A 26420-nucleotide genomic window follows, 5' to 3' on the forward strand; every position below is an offset into this window, starting at 1 on the left:
ATGCGTCGCCGTTCAAGCACAAGCCGGCGGAGGTCGTCGATGACGCTGAGCGGGCGCCCTGGCGAGTGGAGCTCGAGCTCCTCAGAGCACAGCTACGCGGACTCCACGACCGAGGAGCCCGAGCATGCGGAGCCGCGCAGCGAGGTTGAAAGGTGCGTCTTCGTCGGCAATGCGCCAGCAGAGCGCAATCGCACAATCAGGTTTCACGTCATAATAGAAGGCATAGGTGGATAGTGCGCTCGACATACGGTACAAGGCAGGGAAACACACATGAATGTATGTGTCTTTCGTGCTTGCGTCTTTTGCCGCGTGCGCTAAATCTAAGTCTTTTAAGCCCCGCCGCGGTGGCTTAGCTGCTATGGTGTTGCGCCGCTAAGCATGAGGACGCGGGATCGAATCCCTGCCTCGGCGGCCGCATTTCGATGGGGGCGAAAAGCAAACGCGCCCGGGTCCCGTGAATTGGGGGCACGTTAAAGATCCACTGATGGTCGAAATTAATTTGGAGTCCCTCACTACGGCGTTCCTCATAATCAAATGGTGGCACGTAAAGCTACAGAATTCATTCAGCCTTTTCAGGCGCACAGAGGTTCCAGATGCTGCCACACGACCTGAGAGTAGCTGATATCAATACAAAGATGAACGTTATGGCCCTTGACAGCGCAAGCTTGTTCATGGAGTATAGGCATCTTTATAGAGATGTAGTCCACGCTTAACATGTAGTTTCAGAGCAGGAGCAAGTATGTCCGATTTATTGATTGATTCACGGTAAAGTTATGCTGCGATCCACAACCTCCTGCGCGCCTCCGACTGAGTCACAGAGAGGTGAGCCTTCCGGCAGGAAGACCCTTTCTAGCGTTCTCGAGCAACATCGCGCCCTGTTTGCTGACAACAATGCACAACTACCCGGTACTGACTTGCTTGAGCACCGCATTCCGACAGACAGTCACTCACCTATATGCATACCAATGCGACGGTATGCTGAACGTGAACGGTCTGTCATTGCCGAACAAGTAAGTGAGATGCTGGCTGCTGGCGTGATTAGACCGTCGTGCAGTCCTTGGGCCGCACCTGTTGTCCTTGTTCGCAAGAAAAACGGCTCTTTGCGGTTCTGTGTTGATTATAGAGAGCTCAACAAGCATACTATACCGGACTCCTACCCACTGCCCCGCATTGACGATGCCATCGATACAGTACGGAATGCGAGATTCTTTTCGTCGTTAGATCTGCGGGCGGGGTATTGGCAAATCAATGTCGCAGAAGAAGACAAATTTAAAACCGCGTTCCGTACACCTTCAGGCCTTTACGAGTTCAACCGTATGCCCTTCGGCTTACGGACAGCTCCCAGTACGTTCCAGCGCGCTATGAACACTGTGCTGGGTCCGCTTAAGGATCATGGCTGTGTTGTGTACTTCGATGATATCTTAGTTGTGGGCACAACAGAAGAAGAACATCTTCGGAACCTAGACGAAGTTCTTGAGAGGCTCTACAACGCTGGGTTCCGACTAAATCGTGGGAAATGCCAATTTGGACTTACGGCCATCTCGTATCTGGGTTACTCCATCTCTGAGAAAGGCGTACAGCCTCTCCATGAAAGGATATCAGCCGTTACGAACTTCCCCACTCCGACGTGCATTAAGCAGCTGCAGTCGTTTTTGGGCATCGCGTCTTATCTGCGAAAGTTTGTTGCCAACTTCGCTTCGACAGCTGCTCCCCTTACTGACCTGCTCAAGAAAGATACGCAGTTTAAATGGGGCCAATCACAGGAATGGGCGTTCCAATCGCTCAAACATCAGCTGACCGACTGCCCTGTACTGAGCCACTTCAATGAAGACTGGACCACAGAGGTGCACACAGACGCTAGCCAGGTTGGACTCGGAGCAGTACTTGTGCAGCGCGACCCAGATGGTGCTGAGCATGTTGTCGCCTATGCCAGCCGAAAACTTTCAGATGCTGAAAGTCATTACCACTCCAACGAGTTGGAATGCCTAGCTGTTGTGTGGAGCGTTGACGACAAATTTAGACACTATCTGCTTGGTCGGCATTTCACGGTGGTAACAGATAATGCTGCAATTTCATGGATGTTCTCAAAGCAACACCTGAAGCATAAATTTGCACGCTGGATAATACGACTACAGGAGTATGACTACAGCGTCCGACATCGCGCCGGTACTCTAAACCAAGTGGCTGACGCATTGTCGCGAAATCCTAGTGGGGACGACTCGTCTAGAATGAAGGAAGCCTGGATATTATTTTCACAGCAAGACGTCACCGAGGCCCAACGCCAAGACACTGACGTGGCGGCTATCATAGCTTCACTTGCGGACGCGCAGAACAGCAACAAATTTGTCGTGCGGGACGCAACTCTCTATCGTCGTCTATGGAAGAATAAGTGGCAAGTTGAAGAACACCTTCTAGTCATCCCTGCTTCGTTGCGGCCTGGTATTCTTCACACCATCCACGATACACCTGAAGGCGGACACATAGGTCAGCGAGCGACACTAAAGAAAGTACAGGGGCGCTTCTGGTGGCCCAAAATGAGTAAGAGTGTTCGTGATTACGTCGCTAGCTGCGAAATATGCCAACGACACAAGCGGCTTCCAGGGTGCCAGCCTGGGCTACTCACACCCATTCCACCTCCTGCTACCATATTTCACACAGTTGGCATCGACCATGTTGGCCCCTTACCAACGACAGCGGCTGGCAATCGCTACATCCTCATTGCTGTTGACCATCTATCAAAATTTGTGGAGGTGGAAGCCGTGCCTTCTCTGGCACCCAGCTACGTGACAAGATTTTTGAGAGACCGATTTGAACTGAGGCATGGTCTTCCGACCAAACTAATATCCGATCGGGCACCCACCTTCCGCAGCTCCGAACTCCGTGCCTACCTACGCCATGCAAGAGTTGAGCACCACTATGCCTCAGCGTACCATCCGCAAGCAAACGGCCTGACGGAGAGAGCTAATCAGACGATTCAAGCACGTTTGGCTCCCTACTGCAGAAATAGTAAGCCGGGAGAAGCAGATTGGGACGAACGTCTCCAGGCTGCTGCTTACTCAATGAACACTTCACTACAGAACTCAGCTGGGACATCGCCGTACGAAATAGTCTATGGCCAGTTACCCCGCCTTAACGCGCTCAATTTGGATAGCCCGATCAGATTTGGACGCCCCGTCGCGCGACAGACATTATGCCGCAATATTCGAGAAGAAGCTCGCAAGAGTGCCGCGAGAGCCCAAGACGTTCAAAAGCGTCATTGCGACCGTCGCCATCGTCCCGCGCCGCAGTACCAGATAGGAGATGAGGTGTGGGTCCAACGAGGTAGTCGACCACCGGGCAAGAAGCTTTGCGCGAAATTTGAGGGTCCCTTTGTGATCACAGAACGCCTGGGGAAGAACACTTGGCGTGTTCGCACTCTGGATCAACAGGGAACCTTGGACAGGAGAAGAAAGAACAATTTCGCCGTCCACGTGGCTCGTCTCAAGAAGAGGGTCCACCGACAAATCTGATGTGGTTGTGCACTGAGTTTCAAAAATGCAGTGTGGCCGAGTGTAATGAAGTGGAAGCACAAGCTCGGTAACACGGGGAAAACGGGGAAAAAAGAAGAGGAAGTGAATAGAACAGCCGGCCCAGTGAACGGGTGCTGTGTCTCTGTCTCCTGTTCTTTCCTTTACAATATACATATATATATATATATATATATGTATTGGTCGGTGGACCGACCGCAACTTTTGGGTCAATAAACATAAGAAACCCGCGACGTTGTGCTTCTCATTTTGCTATATATATATATATATATATATATATATATATATATATATATACTCCTCGGAGTTCGAAAAGCGAACCAGAAACGCATCCCATATTGGAAATGCAAAACGAAAGAAATAAAAAGCGCTACGGAGCTGTCGACTTTGTTGGCACCGTTGTATGTTTAATAAAAGCACACAGCCACTAAATACAAGCCATGGTCACAAGAGGTTTCGCAGCCTACAAACACTGCATGAAAACCACCAGCCGCAATAGCAAGCCAAGACAAAAATTTTGAGAGCCAAGATTGCAATAGTTTCCTAGCCGCAATATTTAAAGCAAAAATACAAATTATTTCTTGTAGAGTGATACACGGGGGCAGTTATACAAATATCTGAGATGCGCTGTGAGGGAAATGACTCGGCAACATTTCTCCTTAACTGATCCCTGTTTTATTAAGGCCATTAAGACCTTGGCGTTTTGAGAACAAAGAAACAGGCGTACTCGCGATAGTTCATTGCAAGATTTGAATGTCTGACTCGATTCAAACTCAAATAAGGCTCCCTTAAGCACGCATTCAAACATAAGCCGGTCTGGCCCCTACAAAGTTTTCTGCAGTACAAAGGAATGTGACAAATCACGTCACGAAAGCACCGAACATATTGCTAACCGCCACGGTAACCAAATAGCTGAGGGGTTGCTTGCACTGGTTAGCTCGAGCTCACGGGCTCAATCGCAAGTCATGCTGTCAAGGCCATCCAAGAGAGATGTCCATGTGAACAGCTTTCGCAGCATTCTCTTGGATAGAATATCACCGCAGCGCTACCTTTACCTCTAAAACTGCATTCGAACCTTGCTATAACGAAACGGGATGTAAGGAAATAATAGATATAACGAAGTAAAAGAAATTCCGCTTGAAATCTCAGATCCAAGCATTTAAAATCTCGTTTTAACGACGTGAAATTGTTCTACCAATGTATATAACGAACTGGCTTTCTCTCTGAAACCAAAAAATACCCGACCGCTGGGCCCCTAGTATATGGCTTTCCGCAGGTTCCGGAATCGTTCACCACGGCAGTTCAAAACTGCCGCGTCTCCGTGTAGAATACGCCGTCGAGCAACACTGGTCTTTCTCACCGCCGAGCAGCTCCATGGCACACTTATCCACTGACCTCTCTCATTTGCGCGTGCCTGGCTGCGTGAACCGCGGCACGCCGCGCGGCAGTGCGATAGATTAGTGCACTCTCTTCTGCTGAGCCGCGTGCCACGCAGGCAGGCGCGTTAGAAAGTTCTGGAACCACATGAAAGCACTAAGGAAGAACACTGGAACAAAACAACGATATATCAGATAGTCGGGGAAATAAGCTAGCTGAAGGTGAAGCAATGGGATACATTATAAAGACTGAAAAAAAAGGCATAGTAGCACAGGGCAGCAGTATGCGGAGTCTGCGGGCATGCTTCCAGAAAAAAAAATGCTGTAAGTGCGAGTGATTTACGCAGACTATATTTAAAAAAAAGCAAAAGAGAAAGTTTCTTAGGCACACAGCGACAGGACAAGATGAAATAACAATATTAAATGAACTGGGGAAAGAAAGAAAGAAAGAAAGAAAGAAAGAAAGAAAGAAAAAGAAAGAAAGAAAGAAAGAAAGAAAGAAAGAAAGAAAGAAAGAAAGAAGGCTTTGTTAGAGGCACTGAACATGAGAATAAGCTCTAAAGAAATACCAGATCGCTGGCGACATAGAAGAATGAAAATAATCTCCAAAGAAAAAGGCAATAAAGAACATTAAATATTACAGGCCCCTAATATAACGTCCGTAATATATAGGATGGCAATGCGGGCAATTAAGTGTGGGCTTCAGGCATGTATATCATCTAATGGAGTACTACAAGAGCTATAGTATGATTTTAGAGGGGTCAAAAGATTGGATGATAACTTATTTGTGTTCACACAGCGTATAGAAATAGCTAAGGCTGAAATGAGATCGTTCTACATAGCTTTCGTGGACATAAGTGGTCCGTGTGACAATGTTAACAAAAAACTATTCTGAACTATTCTGAAAGACGATGGTGTGAATGAAGGTATTATAGAACTACAAATAGAAACATACAGAGAAAATACAGTTCACATTTCGTGGCAAGACATAAGTATGGAAGAAACAGTGGATGTTAACAGAGGACTGCGACAGGGATGTCCTCTGTCACCGCTTCTGTTCATCATTTACATAAGGAGAATGGAAAAGGAGTTGGAGAACAGTAAAATAGGGTTTGAACTGTCGCACAACCAAAATGGAATACTCAGAGAACGACGCTTACCAGGCTTAATATACACAGATGACATAGTCTTATTAGCAGATAACCAGAGAGCTATCGAACAACTTGCGAATATTTCTGGACAGGAGAGGAAAGACGGGTGCACATTTAGAAAAATCTGGCCTCATGGTTTTCGATGGCAATACAGATCAGGGAGTACCAATACAGGAGCCTTAACTACATAAAGGAAAGGGATACAGATATCTGGAAGTGTGTATAAATGAGGGAGCAATGTATCCAAGTACCCACGAAGATGCACTTAAAGCAAAATGCAAAAGAAATGCAGCTATAATATTACAGGCCCCTAACTATCAGGTGGCCAGATGACTATGGAAGAGCGTAATGGTGCCGGGGCTTACATTTCGAAATGTAGGGCTTTGCTTAAGGCCACAAGTACAGTCTAGGCTGGAAATAATCTTCAAGCAGTAGTCAGACTGTCATTGGCAGCTCATGGAAAAACGACAAATGAAGCAGTACACGTAGACATGGTGTAGGCATCTTTTGATGTGAGGAAAGCACAAAGTAATATATCTTATGAGGAAAGACATATGGACACATATGGAGCACATTAGATGGGCAACTCGATTTTTCATGTACTTGTATACACAAAATGTGGGAACCAGGAAACTGGCGGTAAAGTATACAGGAGGCAGTATTACGTTCACAAAAAAGACCATAAAACTTAGTTAAAAAGGCGGAGTGCGAGCATTGGTTAGAGAAGTAGAAAGAAAAGAAATCAATGACATACTATAGACTAGAGAAGAAAGAGCTAAGGAAGGAAATGTTCTATGATAACTAAGAGGGACAGCACTTCCTTTTGAGGCTAGGTCGGGCTGTCGGAGAACGCGAAGTTATAACGGGAGATTTACCCAAAGAAAATTACTTGTGTGAGGCATGCTCAAAAGTTCCGGAAACCATTACACAGATCTTGTAGGGATACCAGGGTATACATTCAGTTGTAAATAGAAGTGGGGTCAATCTTCAGGAAGCTCGGGGGTTGAAAGCCGGTACCGGAGGGATAAAAATTGGCATGGTAAACGTAATTGAGAAACAATTGATGGATTGGTGTTGCATAAGTATATACATAGAGAGGTGCGTGGAATAAATATATGCATGTAACCGCAGTACATATCAATTATATACAGAAAAAGGTACAAATTAGAAACATTTCAGATTAAGATAACCAACACTTAAACAGTGGCCTGCCAGATCTCCCCTGCAAAACCTCGGGGTTCACGAGCAAATCTGCGCGAGTCATACCATGCTGCGCGGTACGCGCGGTGGTGCGAAAGATTAATGCATTCATTTCTACAGCGCGGCTCGCCACGCAGGCAGGCGCAGCTGGGCGTGGCTCCGAAATCTCCCCGGCGCAATTTCGGGGGTCACGCGCAAGCTCTAAAATCCCTGAAACGTTGTAAAGTAGCGACGTGCTTTGTAAAGTAGTGATGCCGCCTCCTCCTCGCGCATCCTCGAACAGGCCGACGACGCATCGCTGTTGGCCTACTGGCGTCATCTGGGACCTCGCGCCGGCTTCGTTTATTTAGGTCGCGCTTCAGTGCCATTTATACTTGAGAAGCATCGACCGACTGGCGGGGAGCGCATGTTCGCTTCGTTGCCCTTCCGTGTGTTGGTTGTTTGCGAACTCCCTGGATAAAGCTTTATGGCAAGTGCGAGGTCACTTCTCTGCATTTTCTATCACAATGAGCTGCTGCGCCTTCGGATGTCGAAATATATTCAGCGAAGGCAAAAAGATCTTCGCAATACTGCCCGGTAAGCACGGTGGATTAAGAAGACAGACGTGGGTATAATGAATTTTGAGAGAGAACTTCAGACCGACATCCTCCACACGACTATGAGAGGCAAGCTGCGAGTCTCTCATAGTTTAGTATGTGTCAGGCTTGCTTATTTGCTGCGGGCCATAACGTAATAGATATCACAATGTTCACTCAACATGTTGCCATTTATCTGGACGTTTTAGCACAATTCATACGCGTTGTGTACTCTGTTTATATAAGCACTACCTGTTCGATTTTTTTTAGATTAATCGTTACGTACGCCAAAAAGCTTGAACTAGCGAGCACGCGAGGCTGTGTGCGAGAACTTGATTACGAAACCTTTACATTCACCACCGTCCATTTGACTAACTTTGAGGCTCGAGCGTGAAAACTTATCGTTGGAAAACAACTCTCTGCCTTTTGTGTTTACTTACTAGCCTCCTTTAGAGGAAATAGCTTTTTTTACCTCTTTCGTTTTCGTCGTTGGCGGTGGGCTGTTGGTTTTGCGACACAAAGGCACCGATGAAAATACTGCGTGCTCTCCCGAAATCGAGTTACGGGGTGCGTTCTTCGCCGAACGACACCGTCTTTCGGTGGTGTCGTATTAGCACGAATTAGCACGTATACGTGCTAATTCGCGTGAGCTTTCAATTGTGCATGAAGGTTTAGATGCCGCAGTAAAGCACTCGCAAAGAAAACATGCGGTGTCCTGCTCGTTCGCTGGATCGTTTTGTCACCGCTTGTTTAGTCATTCGCTCGCTTTAGTCGTCAGCTCGATTTAGTCGTTCGCTCGGTTGTTACTTCACTAAAGTGATAGCTGGCAAATCTTATTTCGGAGTGAGCGCAACAATCCTCAATGCAGGCACCTCTCAATTACTGATAGTGCAACCCAATTCGCGACAAGTGCGTCACTTCATGAACAGACGAGCTAACGCACGATTACACGTTAGTCGTGATCAGTTGCTAACCTGAAATAATTTACTCAACGTAAGCTCACTGTCTTCTCGTTTAAACCTTAGTCAAACGCTGTTATCGCGTTCCCGCTTTGCGAACGAGTGCTAAAAATTGATTCCATTTTCTATGTACGCAGAGTCCTGACTCGATGATCGGCAGCGCATATTTATGTCGACTCTAAGGCACGATAAACATATAGCATCAGCGCCCATCTCTGAGGCTTTGTGCGTGTTTAGAAGATTGGCAAGCATGCACGAAGTCTAGCACGTAGGCGGCATCGTAGCTTGTAATACTCTATCGAACCTTCAGAGCAGCGATCGTTCGTGCTCTCTACCAGCCTGTGTGCGTACGTCATAGCTGATACGCACCGCGAATTCACCTGGTAAAGACGGCGCGGAATATTTCGGTTACTGAGGGCTTGCTGGAGGCCGGGATTTAGCGTTAGATTGTAAACGTGTTATTCAGAACCATTAGCAACAAGATCTTAAGACAAGCGCTTGACAAATGTTGCGTACATAATTGTAGCGTACGCGATACATTCGGAGTCGTCGTAGGACGGCGTCAGCGCTCGTTCAGAAACTTTTTGAAAGTATAGTTACCAAAGCAGGAAAACAAAGCTGCGAATAGACAAACCTACAGTGACATGTAAACCGGCTCATACACGCCGCTACCTGACATTCCTCAACTGACGTTGAGTAGCACACCTTTCTTTTCAATTCTAGACCCTCACCGCTAACACTTCCTCGGTCGTTAACTCGCCGACCCGCCTTACCCTCTCTCCCCTTTCTCCCCTTTAGAACTGAACCTCTCTCCCTCTCTGTATATATATATATATATATATATATATATATATATATATATATATATATATATATAAGGCTTTAGCTCTCCTCGGTACAATATATATATACCGTGCCGAAGGGTGCATATGTATCTTTTCAAAAGGCAAGTCCACTTCTCGAAATGTTGACTCCTGCATTTACTTTCTACTCGTTGCGCTTTGTGAGGAATGTAAGACAAAGTATGAGCAATCTTAATGATAACATGGTGTGGCAATATAACCAGCATATACCGCATGTCATATAGCTAGATTTGGCATTTGCATAACCATAAATATATACGAAAATTTTCGCTCACGGGGCGCCTGCGCCGTACGCCGACACAAGATTTTCTTACCGCTGCCGCGTTACAACGCGGCATAGGACACGGCAAGATGTGTGCACTAATAGATAAGCCGGGTAATATCATGAGCAATTTCGATGACATAGTAAAAGCAGTGGGGGGATTCTATACTGACCTGTACAGAGCCCAGAGGAGCCACGGTATACCTTCATTCGAAGTAGTGATGAACAGGATACAGAGACTCATTCGATAACTAGCGGGGACGTTTGAAGGGCCTTGCAAGACATGACTCAGGGAAAAGCGGCAGGAGAAGGTGGAATAGCAGTAAATTTATTCAAAGCTGCTGGGCATTTTATGTGCAATGCCTCACAACTTCAAGTGTACCAGAGAGCTGGAAGAATCCCAACATTATACTAATCCATTGGAAGGGAGATCTTACAGAATTAAATAGTAATAGGCCCATTAGCTTGCTTTCCCTATGGTATAAAATATTCACCAAGATAATTTGCAATAGAATCAGGGCAACACTTTAATCAAACAAGTCAGCACGCTAGCTCCAGGAAGGGATATTCTACAATGGATCACATCCATGCCATCAATCGGGTAATTGAGAAATCTGCGTAGTGCTATCAACCTCTCTATGGTTTTCATAGATTATGAAAATACATTTGATTCAGTAGAGATATCAGTAGTCATAGAGGCATTTCCTAACGAAGGAGTACGGGAGGCATACGTGAATATGTTGGGAAATATCTACAAATATTCCATGGCTACCTCGGTTTTCCATAATAAAAGCAGAAAGTTAGCTCTAAAAAAGCGGTCAGGAAAGGAGATGCAATCTCTCCAATGCTGTTCACTGCATGGTTAGAAGAAGTATTCAAGCTCTTAGACTGGGAATTAAGGCTTGGGAGTGAGGACCAACGGCGAATATCTCAGCAACCTTCGGTTTGCATAGCATATTGTCGCGTTCAGGAACATTGGGGACGAATTACAAGTGACTGAGAAACAACCATGAAACTGTAAGAGTGAGGTTGAAGATTAATATACAGAAGACAAAGGTAATGTTCAATAGCTTGGCAAGGAAACAGGAATTCAGGATCACCAGTCATCCTCCAGAGTCTGTACAGGAGTACGTTTATCTAGGTCAATTACTCAGAGGAGACAATGATCATGAGCAGGAAATTTACAGAAGAATAAAAATGGGTTGGAGTGCACACGGCAGGCAATACCAAATCCTGACTGGGAGCGCACCGCTGTCGCCGAAAAAAAAGTCACAGGCCTGCGCGGCACATGCAGCACAGACACGGCGTAAGCTGGTGGAGCGGCTCAAGAGTAGCTTCAATTTGGGCATCACGCACGACAGGGTCTTCGCGACAGTCTCTTCACCTCGTTTTGACGAGAACGATCTGAACTGTCCATCTGGCGTCGACGGCGAGCTGCGGCTTGCAATGCTCTCTGCAAAGCAGTCTGATGAGCCCGATCAAGCCTTACAACTGCAACTTACATGTAGGGCACGTTGCGTTTGCAGGCACCCTAACTAGATGGCGCCACCATACTACGGAGGCTCGGGCCGCTCGGGATCGCGTTGATTGCGCGCCTCGTCTGAATCGCATCTCGTTGTCTGCGCCTGCGCACGTTGCGTTTGCAGGCGCCTTACCTAGATGGCGCCACCATAATGGCGGAGGCTCGGGTCTTCTGTGCCTGGGAGGGTTTATAAGGCATTCTTCCGCGGTCCGATAACAAGCGTTTGCGTGGCTCAGTGGTAGAGTATCTGGCTCCCACGCAGCGGGCGGGCTCGGGTTCAATCCCGGCGGGAACCCGGCCCGTTTTTCGCATTTCTGGCGATAGCGGTTACGGCGGCGGACACCATCGGCAGCAGACACCACCGGGAACCTAAACGGCTATTACGAAACGGCTATGCAAATTACAAAATTTGCAAAGAGAGATCGCATGGCGCGGTCTTTGTCCTGCATTGGACATAGTATTACGCGGCTGCGGATGCGAGAGTATCCTCTAGTAATTTTCGTAGAAAACTGTCTGTGCCACTCCACGCGCTGGCCACACATGCACCGGCGCTGACGCTACGGTAGCGCGAGCGGTTAAAGCCACTGAATTTTACAAAACTAGTGACAACTCCCGGCCTTGCCTCGTGGTTGGTGCAAAACAAAAAGGATGAAAAAACAAAGATTTATAATGAGTGCGCCTCTTGCGCCGTGTTGCATTAAGCACATTAAGTGGAATATCCGCTAGTTTGTCTTCTTCAAAGCCGTTCGCTCCTAGGTTTTATTTTCTCTCCCTGTGAAGAAGCGCGCAAGAGTCCGACAACTGCGAAGAGGCAGGTCGCTTTCCTCACACTCCGTATGAGCTTAAGATGGTCTCTGCCTGCTGATCTACGTAGGTTTGCAATTTTTGAAGCGGTGTATGGACGTTTGCGGATTGGTTGCCAACGGAGAACAATTTCGCGCGCAGCGCGCGAGTCTGCTAGGTGCTGCTGGCCCACACCAGGCAGCGCAATGAAACTATCGTCCTATCGCGTAATTCGGCGGTTAGACCAAAGGAATGGCGGCTGCGTGAACGCGCCTCCAGTGTTCGTTTGGGGATAATGATATCGCCATAAAAACCCACAGCCTCAGTACCATCTATATGTCAAAGGGAAAAGCACTGTCACAGCATTGAGCGGTGTGTCCAAGATTATTTTTGTTTCACTGAAATGTGTTGGCATATCAAACTGTCAGCCAGGACGGCCAGGAAAACGAGACACCGAGAAATTCTTTCATAACGACATCGTAACGAGGAGGAAAAGCACAGTCGTGACGAGGAAAAGACCGCATGAAATTACGCAGGGGGAAAACGAAATGCAGTTTCAAGAAGCAAAAACCTTGTGGGAGTTAGCCAGTAGCAATGATGAGGCTACAAGTAAAATTTTGTTATGACGGTGATCATAGTAACTGAAAGCTTATTGATGGTTTCAGTTGAGATTTTTTATTCTTTTAATAATTTTAAATGTTATTCTTATACCTGACGTGTTCCACACGTGAAGAGGAATGGGCTAATGAGAATAATTAGTTCGCGCTTATTATGCCACACAGGAATGAACCAACTAGCCCAGGAACATATTGTCAAAATGGGAATACATTACCGCTCAGTGGGCCCTTGAACAAAATACAACAGTTTTCAAAAACAGTCAAAATAAGGACACAGAGTTTAAAGAGAGAACACCGACTGCTCTAGTTTAATGTATGGTTAGGTTGATTGTCTGTGATCATCTTGTCGCACAGTTCCTCGAAGTTGCATTCGATTGCTTTCAGGTTGAAGTCGTGAGAAATGCCTCAAAGGTTTCTTTAGCTTGCTGCTCTCTGCTGCAAATGACGTCACGGCAATACCTGTTGCCTGCCATTATGTGTATACGGGCAAAGTGTTCATAAAACATTTGCAGTATGATAGAAAGGTAATTTTGTGGTCGCGGAACCGTTGCAGTAGGCACATGGATGTCTTGCTTGTTATATATCCCAATCATAAATGATCGGCTATAGTAAGAAGCAAGCAGGGTATCGAAGTGGAAGTGAAGCAAAAACTCGAAAGAAATGTTATTTTTTGCTGCAGCTGGAACTGAACCGGAACGTTACGCTTCATTCTGGATTGAAACCGAAAAGAAAAACAAAACGATTTTTGTTCAGGTTGGGCAATTTTTTTTTGAGCTTTTCATCTATGAGTTGCTTTTACCTGTGGCTCAATTATGGTAGTACCATTCTTACGGTTTTCAACGTCTGCTGTCGAGGAGAGGGGGGAGGGGCTGGAGGGGCAGGTATGTTAGTAATACACTGCTTAGTGTTTGAAAGTTTTGCCCGTGAAATATTTTAGCGTTAGTCGGAGCCCTATTTATGACCGTTGAAATAAAGTGCTTCCTAGCTGGGTGGTGGGTTTTAATAGCAATAGTTGAAGTATATGCCATAAAATTGACATTGCTTTTGATATATGCTTCGACAACGTGATTTTTACATTGAAGCTTCATTTGCCTGCTATCGCGGGTTGTTGAAAATGTGTTATTTATAATGAACACCCATCACCTGGCCTCGTACTGATGACGCTCTCGCGAGAAATAGTACAGAGAGGGGAACTAGCACAGGGTAAGTTAAAATTTGGTTGGTCATTGACACCTTGCAAAAAATATATATATATTTACGAAGAACCCCTTTTGTGTTGTGGCTGCTCCATTGACCTTCTCCGTTGCTGGAAACGTGCGGGCCGGAGAGATACGCGGAGTCTGCTTATACTATTGCGTCGGTCTTGGGTAAAGGCTGCGCACTGCGATACGAGATGACAGACGCCGGTTCGCTTTGCGATGTTGGACATCAAACAGCGATCAGTACGCGATCAGCGATCAGCGATCAGCCTGGTCCGCTACGACAAGAAGTCTTCAGTGTCCTTATTCTTCTTAAGCAAACTTTGGCCCCTCGTCCGTCTGCCTGGCAAATAGGATCCGATGCCGAATTTACAAAGCATTTCGTTCATACGTGCCGTTTTCCATTTGCTCGCAGACGTCACTAATATGTACTGCATCAGGAATGGCTGAAATTCTATCTTACGAACAATTCTAGCGCAAAAGGCTTTTATTGCGATAGCAATTATATGGACACTCCAAAGCAGATTTCTGCCATCGGCATCGCCGTCGTCGTCGCCGTTGCCGTCGCCTTCGCCGTGAGGTTCCGTATGATGTCAATGGAGATGAAATCGTCGCCGCGCGCCGCCGAACGCTGTATGTACGAGTGAAAGGGCGCGAGGGACGCGCGCTTTCACGAGGAGTGAACCCACGGCGGAGAACAAACACGCGTTCTGCGCCGTGCTCCGTTAAGGGCTGCAGAAGTAGGCGTCTCTTTCCTCCTTTACAATCACCATATATGTAGAGCAAACACGCCTTCTTCCGACGCACGAAAGGCCGTGGGGGGGGGGGGGGTAGGGAAGGGAGGCGACGTTTAGCTGCGGCACCAAGTGCCTATTTATATCAGAGGCTCCAGCAACAGTCACCAACGCCGCACGCATTTTGTGCGAACGCGGGCAAAACGCCGACGGCGTCGACAACAGTTCTGCGTGTTGGCGGTGCTGCTGCATGTCCAAGTTTATACAGCTGATAAAGCTACTATCATTACTCCGTATAGCTCTACAAATTTGCTATCGCAATTGATGCTTCGCCTTTCAGGTGAAACCGCGACAACATTTATCTGTGAACAAGGGCGCAGCGCCCATAGTCAAATAGATAATTGTTAGTGAACTGGCAGTTGAGGAAACAAATGTTACTGGACTTTAGGTCGCACATATGAGCAAAGTGGGCCACTAAGGCTCTCTCAGAATTTTTAGTTCACGCTGGCTTAGATGCAAGCCTGTGAATGGGTCCGGAACATAGTATGAACGAAGTGGGCCACTAAGGCTCTCTGAGAATTTTTAGTTGATGCAAGCCTGTGAATGGGTTATGCGGTCAATAAGGCGTATATAGTATCCTACTGTTTATCCTCGTCATCACTCCTCATAACCCTCCTCCTTTTCTCGTCATTCCCTTTCCTATGCAGAGAAGAGTAGCAGACCAATGGACATCTCGGCATTTCCCCAATACATTCTCCTGTCTCCTTCTCCAACTAACGATTCGCTTCACATAGATTTCAGCATTGGTGTTGTATCTGCACAATTCATTTGTGTGGCCAGAAGAACAACACGGCGTAATCTTTCCGTGCAGCTCAGTAGCAACCCAGCCGAGCTTTTTTCACAAAATAAAATTTCCTGTAATTATTCTTCAGTTAAGCAAATTAACTTGAACTGGTTTGAGCCGTTATCGTTTCGCATCGGAGTTGAGCAGGCACTCAACCGTTTCTGCCGAATCGGAACAAAAAACAAGTTTCTTTTCGATACTCTGTTAAGAAGGGCTACATTTAGTTTAGCGCTCACGATGTCTTGACGTATCGCGGTAAGGCAAAGCGGGAATCGCTGTTTGTACAGCATCCGGTTAACTCGAAAGTCACCGGTCATTCCCAAGCTTTTCGGATCCTCAAGTGTTCAGGCAGCGTTGTGGTAGCATGTGCGTGGTCAGTCAGATGTGCAATTACCGTTGCCGCTTGGCTGCTTCGGGGAGGTACACAGCTACTATCATTGGTGCCTACTGCTTCGGTTACACTTGAACTCCTTTTGACACCATGTTTCGTGTGTTTACTGATGCCGGCCGAGATAGACGAGACAGCAAAGGCAGGTAGCAACCAAGAAGACGCCCTATTCTTTATTAGGAGCGAAGCTCCTTATAGCGGCACCCGTTCCGTCCCCGTCGTCGTAGTAGTAGTGTGTAACCAGTCTGAGAAAAATGAGAAAAAAATTCCGAAGTTGTGTCCGTAGCGCGGAATCGAACCAGGGACCCCTCGCTTCCGAGCGCGCGGCGTTAGCCCACTACGCCACGAAGCGCACATAGACACACGCACCACGATGGCAATAAATGCCCAACATTAACGAAAGGCCGCGTTTCTAGCGCGTTTCTAACGCGTTTGTGTTAGCGCCTTAGGGCCCGTGTAAGAAGCTGGTGTAAGACGCTGTGGCCTCTCCGCCTTACCTTCAACGCGTTTCGAACGCGCTGCCCAAGGCGGTGGCAAGTCAAGTTCAAGTCGAGGAGCGTTTATGAATACGGGGGGTATACTCTCTCAGCAGTCATGTGATGGCGTCGGCAAACGCGGTGCACGCTCCGGCATGTGTAAATGGCTGCGTAAGACGCTGTGGCCGCTCCCCTTTACTAGAGAGTACTGCACGTTTCTAACGCGTTTGTGCTAGCGTCCCCTTAAGCGGGAGATCCGATGATTCCCTCCGGAGCTTCGCCCACTCATCATCATTCACCCCGTGGATATGCTGTGATTTTTTTTATTCATTTTGCGCTACATGTGCGAGGCATTGATTATAATGCTGGGAACGAGAATAAAAGCGAAACTGAATAAAATGGAAGGTTTCTGGCTCTTCTTGGCTGGCTGTCCATTCTTATGCTCGAACTCACCTGGTCGCACCCGTACTTTTATAAACGCTTTTTGTTTCAATGCGGTTTAACGCATGCATGAACGCACATTTTATGAGTGCAAAATTAAACAGTTGCAGTTAAGCTTTGCCCTGTTTACATGTTTCTCACTTCTGTTAGTGAATAAGTGTCAGAGGAAGGGCAGTGCAGTCCACGACACCGGAGAACTAGGCGGTGTTATGAAATTAGAAAATTTTCAGGCATAGTATGGGGTCTCCTGGCGCGCGAGACGGGTAATTGGGAATATGTGATATGCTTTTCTCCTGCAGTACACATAAACTATATAGGAAGACTAATACGACGCCGACAATGATGATCCCTGTGTGGTAGTCAAGTTCGCGCTCATTGACCTGCTCATAGTATATTTACGTAGGCCAGTTGCTTGAAATGCATGTTTGAACGGCAGCACCAACAACGCAAGTACACAGAGAAAAGGACCACTGTACGCGGCGCGGAACAGCACCATGTTTTGTGCTCTCTCTTATCGATACGTGTGTAGTTTTTTCTGTTGTTATAGGCTTGAAACTGCTTTTAGATTCGTATTCGCCCGGATCAGTCTTCTGGAAATTTGGGCTTGCTGGTTCATGATCTTCGGGTGGTATAGCGCAGACCTGTCTACGTGCGTTGCTTTGTGTACCGTGTTCTTATAGGCTTAGCTACGCCCATGCTACATGTTGCCCTGTCCCGCCTCCACTTCTGCAATAGCCGCGTCTGTTCAATGAAGCGCGTACCCGCGGGTCTTTGTCGCCGCAGCTACCTGAATGCTTCGTTCAGCCTACCCCCCGAAGTGGCCGGAGCGATGCTGCAGTTTCCTGTGGACCTGTACCTCCTGATGCGCAAGAAAGGTCCAGCGAGCAACGTGCTGTTGTCTCCCTGGTACCTGGCCTGCATGATGGTGACCGCGTACCACGGCTCGTCCGGAGCCACCCGGCTGCAGATTGCACGCGCACTCCACACGGATGACGACGGCAGCATCGTGGGGCGGCTGGATGACCACGCGAGCCGCCTTCTCGGCCACGGCTACCGCCGGCCACATCACACCCACTCGGGTACGCACACGCACAACTCCAACTACACCGGTATGGGGCGTAAGCCTGGGGACATTGTTGCCTCGGAACATTGTTGTCTCCCTCACACCTATAGACAGTCTTTGAAATTTCCTATACTCGCCTCGTTGGAACAATTGGCTCCTTCATGTAAGATTATCGAAGGTGTGATGAGAACATGGCACAAATTTACTTACTAAAATTACTTGAGGGAACTCTAACGCTATCATCCTTGAGCTACCATAACACATCTTCGTGCTTGTGTCTTCAAAGCGTTCTTGTGGCTTTATTTGTGATGCTTCATGTGATATAAGGTGCTTTAGGTGTCCTACTGTAATCTGCATAATTGGTGAAGCAACATGCCATCTTTCTAAACGCAAAGCTCAATCGGTGACTGAGTAAATGCATAATCGCTGCGAATTGTTGCACTGTTTACGCTTTATTTTCTTCGAATTGGTCATTATGCAAATCCATGAAGCTATTTGAAACCAGAAGGACAAAGTTTATGCAAATCTGTGCACTGACTGTCATTCACATAGTAGCCTATCCGCCACACTACCAACTCCCACAAACACTATAGCCCCATTGTTTCTTGTGGTAATTTTTGTAGGAAGCTCTGCGCTGCCACCAGGCTCCTTCAATACTTTTCGTTTGGTCAGGCAACTTGCCCGAAAGTTCCATATAGGGACAGAAGGTGGCACGGGGGGCGCTGACGTAGCAGATGGGCAACAACCTGCAACGCTGGAAAGGCGGGCTGCGCGATCGTGCAAATGTAACACCGGGAAAGGCGCCTCTTCCACGTTCATTTCAGAATATTTGCAGACTGAACAGGTAGCGGGAATGTTAGCAAAAAAATTTAGTGCGCGATGTGTTTGTGCTTAAGTTACACACGGCAGCTTTCTGTCGCATTCCTCGCACAAAAGGTTGCGGTCGGATGTCTGTATTTACTCCATTCGCTAGTTAGTTACATTTCGTAGGCAAGTTAATTATTAGCTGATTAGGTAGTAAGTAGCAAGTTATATTTGGTTAGTTATTTCAATTAAACCAGTTAGCTAGGATAGTCACCTAATCATGTTATGTAGTGTCTTTGAGCAGAATTACGCGCAGGAAGAGACGAAGTTGACAGGACAGACGCTCACATTACAACTGAAATTTACTGAAAAGTTTCCAGGACATGGAGGGCCGCACATGCGCACTCAGGAGACAGATATAAAACTCATGCATAAACGCATGCAAAAGTTCTAAAATGGTAACGCCCAAGGAGATAGCTAATTTCTTTATCTGTCAGCGCGCATGACGCGACACCTACACACGAGGCAGATTGAGCGGATTGTGCGGCCAGCCTCAAAAATTTCCATCAGCAGTCAGTCATTACACTTGTTAATTATCGTTGCATCTTTAAATAGCGCAGTGCAACCGCAACCTATGATGTGCGCAGGTAGGTGCATACCACCCGCTGCAGCCTTTAAAGACGCTGCGTGCTCCTTGAGTCGGTCGTTTAAACATCGACCCGCTTGGCCAATGGAAACTTTACCACAGCGCAGTGGAATCTGATGCTATTTAAAGATGCGCTGCGCGATTTAAAAATGCAACGATTTTAAACAAGTCTAAGGACAGACTGGTTAGGGAAATGTTTGAGGCGGGCCAGATGTCCGCGCAATCTGCCTCGTGTGTCGGTGTCCCGTCAGTTGCGCTGACGAATAAAGAAATTAGTTATCTCCTTTGGCGTTAGCATTTTATTGCGATAGCAATTATATGGACACTTCAACCGGATTTCTACCGTCGGCGTCACTGTCGCCGTCGTCGTCGTCGTCGTCGCCATCGCCGTGAGGTTCCATATAGATTCCAAGGGTGATAAAATCGTCGCCGCGCGCCGTATGCGCGAGCGAAAGCGCGCGGGGGACGCGCGCTATCACGGAGGGCGAACGCATGGCGGAAAGCAAACGCGACCGTCCCGCGAAAGGCCATTGGGGTATGGGAGGGAGGGAGGCGGGGCGGCGCTGTGCTCCGGCGCCAAAGGCGTATCTTACCACTCAATCTCCCACGCGAAAGCAAGAAACGGGAAGAGGGAGGGAGGGGGGGGGGGGCAGCTTCTCCTCTGCCAACAACTTCTCTGCCCGGCGGTCGCCCGCACCGTATCTCATCTCCACACGGCTCTGACCTTTGTATGGGCTGTGCATTTGCCGCTCAGTTTCCGTTGAAGCGATAGACCGCGCGAACTTGCGCTTGCTGCCAGCGTTTTGACAGTCTTTGGCTGCGGTCATTCAGTGTGATCTATTCATGTTTGCTTGTGCGCGCTGACACCACGATTGTTAATTCAGTTAGTAAGCCAATGTGTCCAAGTTTATGCAGGCGATAAAACTACTATCCCTACTCCGAATAGCGCTCTACTAATTTGCTATCGCAATCGATGCTTCGCCTTTCGGGCGAAACTGCGACATTTTTTTTACAACTTTGCATGTGATTATGTATGAATTTCGTGTCTGCCTCCTGACTGCTAATGTGCGACCCTCTGCTTCCTTCAAACTTTTGAGTAAGTTTCTGTTGTAAGTGAGCGTCTGTCCTGTCCACTTCGTTTCTTCCTTCACGTAATTGCGCTAAACGACACTACATAATGCACCAACTGGCTCAACAGTCTATGCTTAGTTAGGTTAGTTGAGGTCTTTATTAAGGCGAAAGCGCTAGGTGTCTATGTTGGCGGTGCCCTTGGAAGTGACCTTGGCGAAACTGCGCCGTCGGGAAAATTCGCCGACGCCGCCAAAAATGGTCGTATTGACGTCACATTTGTCAGGAGTAAATTAGTGGCTATGAAAAAAAAATTTCGTACATTTCGGTCTGGGTGGGAAACGAACGCGGGCCTCCGGCGTGTGATACGAGCCCGCTTCCCTGAAACCACGGCTGCTCCATGGTTCTAGCTTAAGAAAGGCGTACGCGTGTCTAGTGCGTGCGTGATTGCACGGGACACGCCGCAGCCACCACGCTGACTAAAGTACGTGTGGCCTAGTGCGTGCTGCACTTACTACGTTAAGTGTTCATATGTGACGTTGAGGAGGTCGCCTTAGTGCCACACGTGTACTTCCCATTGCGGTTCGTGGTGTGTTGCAAGTGTAACCCCGATTTTATAACTTCATATATTACGAAATATACAGCAGGCTTTGACCTTCTTGGGGGACAAGAGTGTAACACCTGCCGAGATTTTTAGTTTAGGTAGTTTAGGTAGCAAGTTTAGTTATTAAGGTAGGTTTGATGGTTAGATTAGTAATCAGTTGACAGACACCGGGTGACTGGATGAGGCTGTCGATACGGCTTTGAAAAGCAGTCCAGCTAGTCCTTAAAAATCCTCGGAATGGTGTTTGCTTCAAGCTTAGGTCACTCACATTGCAGCGACACAAAATGTCCGTTCACTGTGCCCACGTCTACACTGCTTCGCTGTGGAAATGTTTTTAACCCGTACGAACATGTTTCCAGTCAAATGTGAAGCCAAGAGTCTCTCGCCGCGGAACGATTCACTTCCACTTGTCTCCTAAGTCCGCGTCGGTAGGGAACAAAAGAATTATTTTGTTTCGTCGGCATCCTTGCTGCTCTACCGACAGGCAGGCAGGCAGGGAATGTTTAAGCACTGTTGCTAACACGACGCATCCATGTGACCACACGGAGAGAGATGGTACCGTGCAAGAATTGAAACGCGAGCAGCTACAAACAGCAACGCACACCTTTTACGTGTAAACACATAAAAGTGTAAGTGCAATCATTCTGTCGCCACTTTCTCACAATTGAGTAATCCCGAGTGTACCTATTGAAGTACAAATTAGGCCAGTGTTACAAATGCAGGTGAAACTGGAAACGAAATAACACATTGTGCTGCTTTCGACATTGTAAGCTTTTCAGTTTTGAACACGGTACAGAGAGGGGGCGCAAAATTGCCCCTTGCGCCTAAAATGGCAGTCGACGTTTGCGCAAAGTCTGCGTACGCACAGAACATCTATGGCATGCCTTCTCCGGAACCCTTCTCTTCTTCAATCAGCGCCGCGCTGTGTCGAACGCATGCGCTATTAGAAACGCTCCCATATCGTTAAGCAGGAGTTACGAGACCAGAAGAAAAGTACAGAAAGACTCTGCTGCCACTGAGATACAAAGACAATAGATCCCGCTTCGTGTCTTGATACCTTTAGCTTTGATCTCGGTGCGTTAAGTTTCTTTTATGTAGTACAGCACAAACTTGCCTGACAGCCACATTTCAAGGATTTGTTTTCGCCATGCTGGTCATTCGTACGGGAGGTGCACGGAACACGTCAAAAATGAGCGGCCAAATTTGTATTTTCAAAAGTTAAGCAGGAAGCACCCGAAAGAGGAAGAAGTTTCGCTAGTTGCATTTGCGATGAATCTTATTCAGACAGCAGCATTACGCTTAAGTTCTAGCAAAGCACCTTCAGCATACAAGGATGGGGCTGGTGCGATTTGAGGCCAATACAATTTCTTTTCTCTTAATTCAAACGTTGGCTTATTGGGGTTACAGTATTGAAACTGTATTTTGTTAGGACAGATAAAACAAGCCGACTCTCGGTGTGTGCATGAAGGTTGCTGATGAAGTACCGTAGCTGGAAGTAACATTTCCCGAGTTAAATTGGATTCCAATAACAGGGCGCCACTTCAGATGAACTAAGTCATGATTAGAGTGCAGGAAACCTATTATGTACGCTCCTTTCTTGACGTGCTTAGCAGTGGGCAGTCTATAGTTATCTGACAGGGCATACCTGGTTGACTGATGCCCGCATTGGCTGAGGGGCGCGTGAAATTACTACTTATGAGTATACTGTAACAGAGGTAACATATTTTCCGAGTGCAGTGGAATGTAGGGGTAAGAGAGATAAGAGAATATCTAATGCAAAAAGAAAGCCGAGAAGTTGGCCGGAGAAGCTCGTCTCTAGCCAACTACTGTTTACAGAGCCCTGAAACACTTCTTGAGCATAATAGGGAAACGTTGCGGATCTGTCTTGAAGGCTGCTGTGAACACGTGAGCCAAATATTACTGCACTGCATGCCGCAGGGAATTTACGATCTCGTCAAAAACAGCGAAAAATCGCTAGCTCTCGCTTTCGCAATATCGTCATGGAGCGGCAGTGCAAGCAGTTGGTCCCGCCACACTGTTGGCTGATTTCGTGATCGCGAGAGCATTCTCAGAAATACCTAATTGCGAATTTCGGGCTAAATATATGTCTGCGATCTCAAAATACAAAAAAATTATGGTCAAGGTTCTCAGCAGACGGACGAGAGAGAAGCGAAACGGCGCGTTGCGCGAAACTCACACGTAATGGTTGCAGCGCGGAACCGTTGGCTTCGGCTGCGGTGGGACGAGTTGTGGCTACTCCGTGCAGTTGCAGAATGTAGCTCAAATGCAGTTCGAATCCAGCTCAAATCCTGTTAAAATCTATAGCGCTTAATGCAGCTTCAATTCTGCTCAAATCCTTCGCTTGCGTACCGTATTTACTTGCATAATTAACGCACTTTTTTTTTCCAAAACAATCTGCGCCAACTTGGGCGGTGCGTTTGTTATGCGGGGTAAAATTATGAGCAATTTTTTTTCCGCGGCCACCTTTAAAAAAGTCGCAGTGTCTCCCGTAAGGCCAACGATCGATTGCGATAGCAAATGCGTTGACAGCTATAGGAAGTAAGGATAGTAGTTTTATCGGCCGTATAAACTTGCAAAGTAATTTAACCAGCATGGTGTCGGTGCGCACACGCAAAACATGAACCCATCACACTCGATGACCGCGGGCATTCACTGTCGAAACGCTGGTTTGAGGAAGCGCTGCAGCAACAGCGAGTGAAGTGACCTTCGTGCCGTGTATCGCTTCAACGCAAACTGAGCGACGATAACGGTGCATGCACAAAGGTATAAGCCGCCGCCACACGTAGACTCAGACCTCGAAGCAGATCGCTGTCACGATAGGGTGCGCGCGGGCGCGCAATGCGCAGTTTCTGCGAAGCCTCCCTGACCTCCCACCGGACCCATGCGCGCGATGAAATACGGCGCGTTTCCTCCCCACTTTACCTCCCTCGAACGCGGGAGATAGAGTCGCGATCGTCGGCGCCGACGGCAAAAATGCGCCTGGGGTGTCGGTATCATTGCTATCGCAATAAAAGTAGGAGACACACAGTACGATTCCATGTCTGATACGGCGTCCGATACAATCGTACCCGTCGAAAACCATATGAGACGCTGAATCGTACTGTCTCTCCTACTTCACGACAGCAAGTTCAGGGTGCGTTTATTAGGCGGGAGAAAAAAAATTCAAATTTGGAGGACTAAATTGGGTGTGCGTTCATTATGCGAGTGGGTTCATTACGCGAGTAAATACGGTAGTTCAAATCCAGCGTTAATGCAGATCCACTAACGTGAAACCTGGGGAAGTGTGAAGCAGGGATGCGCCGGTGCTGGAGTAGCTCTGGAGGGAGGAGCAATCGAGCGCTTGTGGGGTGGTGGCGCCCTCTCTTGCACTGCGCTGCTACCTGTCTGGCGTTTCAGAACCAATTTTAACGAGTTGCTGCTAAAAATGCGCTTCATGCTTAAATATTCTTGTCTTATAAATTATTCTGAATCACGTTCGTTTATTTTGAACCGGTTTTGATCAATTCTGCACTTGTTTTGATCCTGTTTTGAGCACATGTGCGGAGCGTGATCACGACGGACGCCGACGCCGACAACCCAGGCCCCTAAAGTGCTTCGCACTTAAAAACCATTTCATCTTCGCAATGCTGGTCTACACACCGAAATTCCGCGTAGTTGCGCCTGCTGAGCATGGCCTCCGAGATGGCAGGTGGCATGGTGCATAGCGTAGTGTACCGAGGCCGCCACGGGGTGCCGCGACGAGTCTTTTCCCTGGCAGGACACTTGTCTTAAACGGGGCTTTCTTTGCCCTTTTAACTTCTCGGCTGTGTAGCTTCCAGTGCGCTAGCGGAGACGAAAAAAGGAGAAAGCCCAGTATTGGTGCGATAAGTCCACTTATAAGTGAGGAATGAGAAAATTTTTTGTTTGCTGCATAAAATTCGTTAGGGGACATGCTTTAATAGAGAGAAAAGTGTTTCAGGGCCCCTTCAAGTGTTGGCTGTCGTCAACTGCGTAGTTATGAATATTGAATTTAATAAAAATTTTCCTATACAGTTTGTTGACAAGGCAGCTACGCGCATTCGCTAATAAATCCCTAGGGGTTTCTTCATATTTACGTGTTCCAGAATCCTTGTCGGACATCCAGGCATAAACGAGAAATTATAACCCTTAATGAGAAGTAAAATCAGAAACACCTTTTTATTTTCTAGTGCAGTCGTCGCAAAACGGACCAAAATCTTAGTACGAAATGTTTCATCACGGCTATGGGATGGGTCCCTTATTTACAGGGCATTTATGTTTACGAAAAGAGCATAACAATCACGGCACCATAGATGCACGTGGAAATTCCATAGGAGAATGGTCTAGCACAGCGTTTCTGTTACAAGAAAGTGAATGCCTCTTGCGTGGTTTCAACAGGTGTCAACGTGACCTCGTACTTTGCCCTGTACCACGACGTTCGCGTCAAGCGGTCCCCGGACTTCGAGGAGCCCCTTTCAAACATGGACAACCGCCTGCACATCCGTGACTTTGTCGACAACCCCGAGCAGTGCCGCCTCGCCATGGATGGATTCTTTCGCGCCATGGCGGGTTTTGTCTTTGATCAAGACGTATTTGCCGGAGACAACTTCGATTCGGGCACGCACCTGGTGTTGGCCAGCGTGATTTGCTTCAGCTCGCGCTGGTTCATCCCAGGAAACGCACCGCGCTCTACCGGTCACTTCCGCAGCGAGTCCGTTCAGGGCGGAAGCGATGACAAGGTGCCGACGATGTGCCTGACCGGAAGTTTCAGATTTGCAGAGTTCGCCGATGGCGACGGGTTCGACGTGTCTGTCGTGGACATTCCGTACCAGGACCCTCGACGATCCATCGCGATCTTCCTTCCGGCGAAGTCGTCGAGCCTCGAGGCCGTTGAGAAGGCTCTCACGGCGGCCAAGATCCTCACCTGCCTCAGCCGCCTCGAACGCCATCGCCTGGTGGAGGTGACCCTTCCCCGGCTGGACGTGAAGTGCTTGACGGACCTCAAGCGCACTCTACCCCTGTTGGGCGTTGTGGAGGCTTTCGGCAATTCTGCCGACTTCAGCAACATCGCACCGGTTGTGGGACTGAAGCTGTCGGCAGCCCGGCACCTCGCCGTCTTCCATGCGGGGCACAAGGGTCCCAACACAGTGCATGCTCAAGTCACTGCGAAGGAAGTCGCTCGCAGCGCCAACAGTGGCAGTGTTGCTAAGTTTACGGTCGATAGACCGTTTTTATTCGTTGTGCTCGTGCGGGACCCAGACACCGTGCTACTGCTCGGTTCGGTGACGCGCGTTGTGTGA

At 47.7% G+C, this 26420-nt stretch overlaps 1 protein-coding gene across 1 annotated transcript; it reads left to right on the forward strand.

Annotated features, from left to right (window-relative positions):
- On the forward strand, positions 1–26420 carry LOC119456460 (serpin B8-like). Its single transcript, XM_037718262.1, has 3 exons — positions 1–152; positions 17701–18026; positions 25519–26420. The coding sequence occupies exons 1-3, from the start codon at positions 1–3 to the stop codon at positions 26418–26420; spliced, it is 1380 nt and encodes a 459-aa protein (XP_037574190.1).

Source organism: Dermacentor silvarum, chromosome 6 (assembly GCF_013339745.2).
Source record: "Dermacentor silvarum isolate Dsil-2018 chromosome 6, BIME_Dsil_1.4, whole genome shotgun sequence".
NCBI classification, from domain to species: domain Eukaryota; kingdom Metazoa; phylum Arthropoda; class Arachnida; order Ixodida; family Ixodidae; genus Dermacentor; species Dermacentor silvarum.

Bases quoted from the DNA above. Each gene is read 5' to 3' on its own strand.
- LOC119456460 (XM_037718262.1), top strand. From the start codon at position 1: ATGCGTCGCCGTTCAAGCACAAGCCGGCGGAGGTCGTCGATGACGCTG. The intron at 153-17,700 runs GTGCGTCTTCGT...TTGTCGCCGCAG, and splicing joins CCGCGCAGCGAGGTTGAAAG to CTACCTGAATGCTTCGTTCA. The intron at 18,027-25,518 runs GTATGGGGCGTA...TGGTTTCAACAG, and splicing joins GCACAACTCCAACTACACCG to GTGTCAACGTGACCTCGTAC.